The sequence below is a fragment of the Sciurus vulgaris genome (assembly GCF_902686455.1).
Source record: "Sciurus vulgaris genome assembly, contig: HiC_scaffold_481_arrow_ctg1, whole genome shotgun sequence".
Taxonomy (NCBI): domain Eukaryota; kingdom Metazoa; phylum Chordata; class Mammalia; order Rodentia; family Sciuridae; genus Sciurus; species Sciurus vulgaris.
The window spans coordinates 1-8,143 of NW_027632552.1; the positions used below are offsets into that span (position 1 = coordinate 1).

Genomic DNA, 8,143 nt, shown 5'->3' on the forward strand with positions numbered 1-8,143 from the left:
AAAGTATTGACACCTTTCTTTTTTTTTTTTTCCCAAGGGAAATAAAAGTTTGTTTTATTTTAAAATAGTAAATTCCTTACATTGGAGTACTAGCCAAAATTCAATACTGATGCAAATATAAATTTCTTAGGAGGCCAAAATATGTGTCAGGTGAATTTCTGAATATCTTAAAAGGCAGAATTCTTAAACATACCAAAGAATTAGAAACAATATCTAACAACATGCCACAGTTTAAACTTAAGCCAAATAACCAAACCATGTAAATTACCTCAGATAATTTTTGTTAATATTTAGGAGAACACACATTTTCAATAACTTAAAATGTCTATCTACTTATCTCCTAATTCTCCCAGGAAGTATAACTTTTCTTCACTAGATATAAAATTTTTAAAAGTTCAAATATTTACTTATGGTAAGAAATTCTGGCATTAACTATAGCTGAATTTATCAGAAATAGAAAATCATGAAAGTTTATTGAACACTTACAAATGACCACTTATAGCAAGTCCTTATAAGCCCTGGATGAGAAAGGCATTTCTCCACTTTCTAATAATATCTAAGGATTACTTCCATATTAATTCATCAGAACAACATTCTGACCGATGATAAATAATATATAGGAAATTCATAGTCCTATTTAATAATGTTTCATTATAAAATTAATATTTTGACCAATATTAAAAAAATTTAAACTCCCATTATGCTGACATTTCCAGAAGTATTATTTATTAACTTAGCAATCAGTCATTTTTATGATGCCATTTATTAAACTGAAATAAAGAAAGATGGCATATCTGGTTTGTATTTAAGTGATTTAATTCAATAATTTAATCTGTCACCACTTGGAAAGTACATTTGTTTCCCCAGTACGTGGATGGCAATGAGGTACAAGCAGCTGCCCTGGTTCTCAACTTCCCTCTCATGGAAAGTATATGGAATTGCACCAGTGAACATCAACTGGTTCCTATGCAAAGCTCAGCTCCAAAAATGTGAGAGAGAATCTAAGATATAAGTTCTGTTTGAGGCAAGAAGTTTCCAATTTCAAATATTTTATTCCTACATCTTAAATTACACCAGCTAATCCATCACTAAGAGTAAATGCTCATTGAAAACATATGAAGATAAAAATACCCTCATTGTCACTGATAATTTTTAAACTGTTTTATATCCAAACATACGTATATAAAACATTTGTACAGATAAATTAGTGTTAAGAATTTTAAATGCACAGTAAAATCCACAAATGTACTTTCTGTGTTCTGAAATCTTAGGAATGTTTTCAAGATTGGAAGCCTCCATCTCCTGGCTATACTTGAAAAACATGTCAGAATTCAGTATGTTATGGGAAGCTCCAGAACTGACCATCTCATAATGCAAAACAAAGTTATGGTGCTTCCATTATTGCTTAATCCTCTAGGTTAAAAAGGAAACCACTGAATACTAAAGTCAGGTATTTACTAAATAATGTCGATTTCTACTAGCCAAATTCAGCCCTCACAAACCAGCTGAACCAGGAAATTTTTCTCAGCTCATTGTCCATTAGGAATTTGAAACATTTTCAATTAAAGCCTTCATTTTTCCTGTAGACTTCAACATATGTGGCCCAAACAATGCTGTCTCTGAGGTGGTCTCTGATTCAGACTTTGGAGATCCTTTTTCAACTTCACCTTGGCTATTGTTTCAATACCGATAAGCAAATTTCTTTTTCAAAGCTTCTGCTATGAGGGCAGCAGGGTCAGTAGCATCTACTGGCTTGGGCTTTACATCTTGCTCTGACCTCTTAACTGACCGAAGTTTTACACTATTCATATCTTTAAGGATTTCTAGCATATTTGGCATGTCAGATTTCTTTGGATTGTTCTTAGTCAAAGTCTTTCCAACACTGGCTTTTTACCCTCTTTGCTCTTTAATCAGATCAATAGCAGATTTACTTTGGTCGAGCCCTGGTGGAGCGGGTAGAGGAGGTGGTGGTGGTGGTGGTGGTGGTGGTGGTGGAGGAGGTGGGGCTGTGGTAACAGACGTAGCAGAAACCAAGTCACCTACTGCAGTGAGATTTTGTTGCTCTTGCAGGGTTATGATTTTGGCAATCTGAGCTCTGAGAGTAGCAAGTTCATTTTCAAGTGCACAGATCTTTTGCAGGGCTTCCTCATTGGCCAGTGTTGCGGTCTTCGGTGGAGGCTCTTCTTGAGACAAGTTTGGTAAGGAAATGTGCCTGCTTGGGGGCTTCTCAAAGAAAGGAAGGTCTTCATGGAGGGGTGGATTTGACCTGACTTCTGTCCTTAGTATTGTTGAACACTCTCTTCCTTCTGTGGCTACCCATCCAACATCAGCAAAAGATACCACCGCATCCTCTCCCAGGTGGTTGGGACTCCATTCTGTTGCATGGCTGCTAAGCTGAAATTGAACTCTTGGAAACTGAATCAGAGATAAGTTAGTACCAATTTTCCATACAATACTTTGAGATGAACCATATGGTTTTCCAGACCAAAGTACCAATTGCATGCTTACTCCAACTTGTTGAAAAACCATCCTCATCAGGCGCTTAATTCAGCCAAGCATTTAGATTGTAAAGTTGTCCCAAATTTGCATTTCAAGTACTTCAGGCATACATAGCAGTACATTGTCCATTAAAGCACACTCCACCGCGTGGCAGTCAGCACCTTCTCTGACACCTTTCTTGATCTTTTATTTTTTTATCTTTTATTTTTGCCATTTTACTTTGGAAAATTATAACAAATGGGGTGCTGTGCAAAATGCACAAGCCAGTGCTGGTTCTGGATCTTGCTTATCATCTCAGGTAGGAGTGAGGTAGAGGAAGGTGTTTCTTCTGGGAAAGGCCAGTTTCCTTCAATGAGGAAATGTCTCATCAACTTAGCCAGAGGTTTCCAGGAAATATAAACCTTCATCCCACCTGCTAGGCACAGCCTGGGGACTTCAACTTTCTTCCACCACCTTCTCATTGTTGCTAGCATATTTCTGCATGTCTGGAGGTCCCTTACTCTGTAAAAGAGACCACTGAACTGGGTTCAGGTGGAAGAAATGTTCTCAGGCTGCAAGACCATGTGCACATTCAGGGGTGGCTTCCACCTCCTAAACCCATTCTTACCTCCATCTCTGGACTCATTTTGGCCCAAGCTGGTAGCATAGAAGTGAACTTCATAGTGCATTCTGGCTGGCTGGGGAAATCACCCCCTACTGTAGAATAAGTTGTGATGATGTGAGTGCATATGATTCAGGGTGGGTGGATTAAATAGGGGATTCTAGATCAGGGGTGGACACCAAATGCCTTCTGCACATTGCCCCAGCTGATCACCGTAGAATCTCAAAGAGGTTCAAAGTTTGTTTGTTTGTCATGAGAGTGGATTTCCAGGGCTGGGGGCCATAATCAACACTGAAGTGCAGGCTGCATAGCAAGCAGATTCTGCAAATTGCCTCTGAAACACTCTGCCCCTTTCCCTTCTTCTTGTGCCTTCAGCATCACTTCAACCAGTCCAGAGCTGCAGTGCTGGCACTGCCCCTGAGTTCAAGTGATTTAAAGTTTTAGGAAAAGGAAGATAGGCAGATCATTTCCTGGTAGCTAACCTGAAGCAGTTGCTGGTTGGTATTAATAAATGACTGCATTAAACATAGAAGCCTGAGCAATGTTAGGAGGGCAGCAATCACCCACAGGACTAAGAGTACACTGAGAAATGGTGAATGAGAGGGATTTAGGGCAGGACCCAGAAAAGATTGAGCACTGGTGGTAGAGGGGCGCTCACCCACAGCACTCACCCAGAGGACTCTGAAGACCATGAGCAATGTTGGGGTAGGTGAGATTAAGAGAAAATCCAGAAAAGGGTAACAATGTTATACTACGAATAATCATACTCCAGAGTCAGAGCAGGCTGAGACATGATTGATTAGGGGAACATTGTAAATGGTACAGAGAACACTGAGCTCTTCTGGGTGTGGGGCATTCACCAAGAGATCCCAGAGTGTACTGAACACTGCTGGATGAGGGGAGCTCACCCAGAGTAAATGGAGGAGAGAGTACTGTAAGATAAGGGGGACCCCAAAATAAATTTCAGGGAAAACTGAACACCTGTGTGTGATTGTTCACCACAGAACTCAGATGACACTGAACATTGATTTATGAAGTGACATTAAGGATAGGACCTAGAGAAGACTGAACACAGTCAGGAGAGGTGCACTCACACACAAGAACTAGAGAAGTTTGAGCAAGGTTTGCCTTTGGGAGCCTGGAAGAGTACAGAAAGAAAAGTGAGGGCTCTAAGGTGAGGTATCCTTACCAAAAGAAACAAGGAAAAAATGAGGAAAAAATTGTTAGGGAAAGCAGAAAAAAGAAAGAGAGATGAATGATCACTGTTAGGTGAGGGGTGCACACTCACAGGACCAAAGGAGACTGAGTGAGGACAGGTTAGGCAAATTTAGTTGCTGGGGTCCAGCCCTAGCAGGAGTCCATGGGTTCCACACAGGTAAATGGGGCGCAGGGAGACAGCGTCGGCGATGGATGGAGAATGAAAGACACAGACTCTAGTTCTGGTGCAATCAATCCCACTTTATTCTGGGGAAGGCTGGGTTTATATACATTTTTCTTCAGGCTTTGATGACAGGCTTGTGATTAATAAAATTAAAGAAGTTTTCCAAAGCATAGGCAGGAATTGTTCTTAACAAGGAATTGAAAGATTATGAGAAAACAGTAAACTTACTGATTATTCTTACCTAATCACAATTGTTTTAAGCATATCTAACTACATCAATGAGCTAATACAATGTTTATTTCCTTAATATCTAAACTCTATGTGACATAAGACTATTCTTATTATTCTTGCAGTTAAAGTGATTCACAAGTAATCTCACATGACCATTTCTACTAGGTCCATCTGGTTAATATCTAAATTGCTGAGTTAAGGACTACAGGAGGGCAGTGGTCCCAATGGTTATTATGTACTAATGTTTATTATAGGGGTGACATATTCTTTTTAGGAAGGAAGGAATGTTGTGAAACCTTATTCTCTTACCTCACTACCACACATAAACAAAACCATCATTAGAATTTAACCAGCCTGTTGGAGGCAAAAGCAGATCTATAACTATTTTCTCCAGAGGTTTTCAGGGACTCATTGAACAGTTGCAAAATTATTTTTGACTTTGTCAGTGGTAAAAACACATTGTTTTTCAGATTGTAGGTAATATTTTCTGGAATTTTTGTTGTGTTCCCCTCATCCCCTTAAGCAATCCGTTCAGACTGAAATGAGTAATATATTATCAGAAAAACACAGCAGAAAAAACACCATGCTCCACAGCAAAACATCCAGCAATTCCTTTTAGAATGAGCCTTTGCAAACATCCTCCAGAGGATCTTTGTCAAGCACTGGATGGAATTCCAGACACCCCTGCATTTAGTTGTTTAAACAATGAAGACTGAGCCATGTTAAAAGAGAGCCTATCACTGAGATCATCCAATGGAATCAGAGCATTAGTAAGTGAGAAATTCTCACCCACAGGACTCAGAGTACCTTAAGAATATATGGATGAAGGGAGATTTAGGGCAGGACCCAGAGAAGACTGAGCACTAGTGGGAGAGGGGAAGTCTCTCCCACTGAAGGATTAAGAGGACCCTTAACAATGGTGCAGGGGTGAAATTAACAGGACCCAGAGAAGACTAACACTGGTGGGATAGGGGTGCTCACCCACAGCACTCAGAATACCCTTAGAAATGTTCGAGTACATGTGAAGACAGGACCCAGAAAAGGCTGAGCAATGTTAGGCTATCTAGCATCACAACCATGATCCAGAGGAGTTGAGATAAGATTGGTTACAGAAATTTAGCACATGACATAGATTGAGCACTGCTGGGTGAGGGGTGCTAAACCAGATGTCCCAGAGCATAGTGAGCAGTGCTGCAGGAGAGGCACTCCCCAGAGGACACAGAGAAGACAGATTACTACAAGGTAACGGGTGCTCCAAAAAAATATTCAGGGAAAACTGAGCACCTGTGTTCAAGGGGCCCTCACCACAGGATTCAGATTATCCTGAGCAATGGTGTGTTTGATGAGATAATAGAGGACCCTGAGAAGACTGAGCACTGTCAGGTGAGTGGCACTCATGCACAGGACCCAGAGGAGGATGAGAAGGATGACCTTGGAGAACCTGGAAGAAGAAAAATGACTGAGCACTCTAAGTGGAAGTGTGCTCACCAATAGGACCCAGAAAAGATTGAGCATGGAATGGTTAGGGAACTCAGAAAAGGAAACAGAGTATACTGAGATCTTTAATGTGAGGGGAGCTTACCCGCAGGACCCAAAGGAGACTTAGTAAAGACAGGTTAGGCAAATGGAGAAGCTTAGACAAAGAAGACAGAGCCACATTGGAGGGGCTAGCACCATGAGTTCTCAGTGGAATCAGAGCACTAATAGGTGAGGGGTGATCACCCACAGAACTGAGAGTATCCTGAGCAATGATGGATGAGAGGAGGGCAGGACCAAAGAGAAGACTGAGCACTGGTGGGAGAAGGGTGCTCACCTGGAATATTCTGAAGATGCTAAGGAATGATTATTTTGAGGAGGTTGGGGCAGAACCCAGTGAAGACAGATCAAAGATAGATGAGTGGTGCTTGACTACAGTATCCAGAGGAGATGGAGTATTTTTGGGAGAGGAGTTCTCACCCACTCAGAGATTTGGAACCTTTTCAAGATTATCCATCATGTCATTGTATCAATGATCTCAGGTATGGTGGTAATGGTCCTATTTCAAAGGTCTGAAGATCTCCCCCATGATGATGGAAAGTTGTTCTTGGCTGCATTTCACACTGTCCCTTGAATGTGTGCATTATTCATGATTCAGCATTCCTAGGAGGTTTTCTGTCTTGTCAAACAAGAGTAGGCAGTGACCTATTAGAGAATATCCTGAAAATACTAAAATATAGGCTTTCCATCCACTGCTCAGAGGAATTTTAGAAATACTGAACATGTTATACCACTCACAAGAGCTCATCCCCCTGAGTAAAGGTGTGGAGTTGGTGGAATGAGGTCCTCAGTGCTATTCCAATCAACATCTATAAAAATTGTCCTGTGTTTTCAAGCTTTGGTGAGAATCCTCTCTGCATGGAGTCATCAACGGTCTATTAAGGGTCTTGGAAAGAGGATGTATCCTCAACTCTCCAAGTTTCCACAGTCATGTTTGCCTAGATACACAGGTAATGCCAGAGATGGTGTACTGACATTAGTAGGAAAGGGGCTCACCCAGAGAGCTCACTAATGGAACCAGGTTGCCTAGAACTCATTGGAGAGTGAGCACTCATAGTTGAAATCTATATACTCATAATACCCAGAAGAAACTGAGTACTAGTGGGAATGGGATGCTCACTCACAGGACACAGATGACACTGAGAAATGGCATGTGAAAGGAGATTAAGGACAGGACCCAGAGAATACTAAACTCTGTCAAGAGTGGGGCACTCACCCACAGAAACCAGAGTAGAATGAGCAAAGAATGGTTAAAGAACGCAGAGAAAAGAAACATAGAAGCCTGAGGACTAATAGGTGACTTGCACTCACCCACAAGGATGAGAATAAACTGAGTAATCACAGGTTAGGTGAACTTAGAGGGTAAAAAAAGAGGTTGAGCAATGTTAGGAGAGGGGTTATCACCAAGAGGACCCAGTGGAGTCTGAGAATTCATTGGTGAGGGGCACTCATCCCCAGTACTCAGAGTACCATGAGCAATGATGAGTGATCAGAGATTCAGGGAAGGACCCAGAGAAGACACAGCAAAGTTGGGAGAAATGTGCTCAACTCTAAGACACAGATGAACCTGAGCAATGGAGGTACATGGGAGATTTAGTGCAGGACACAGAGAAGCCTGAAAACACTTAGATGGTATGCGCTTGACCACAAAGGCCAGAGGAGACTGACCTCTGCTGGAAGAGGTTTACTCATCAAAATGTCTCACAGCCCTTGAACCATTTTCAAGAATAATATTCTCAGTTACTTCAGGGGTTGTGGGACAGTGGTGTTCTTCAAAGTTCTGAAGAACTTCTTGATGTTGGGAATGTTTTATGTGGCCTCATTTCACACTGACACTTGAAGGCATGCATTGTGCCTGATCCAGAGGTCCTAGGACATTTCCTCTCTTGTCAAAA

At 41.3% G+C, this 8,143-nt stretch overlaps 1 protein-coding gene across 1 annotated transcript; it reads right to left on the reverse strand.

Moving 5' to 3' along the window:
• Positions 1–577: 577 nt before the first annotated feature.
• On the reverse strand, positions 578–2,550 carry LOC306652707 (mitochondrial fission regulator 1-like). Its single transcript, XM_079125452.1, has one exon. The coding sequence runs from the start codon at positions 2,533–2,535 to the stop codon at positions 1,891–1,893; it is 645 nt and encodes a 214-aa protein (XP_078981578.1). The 5' UTR covers positions 2,536–2,550; the 3' UTR covers positions 578–1,890.
• Positions 2,551–8,143: the final 5,593 nt, after the last annotated feature.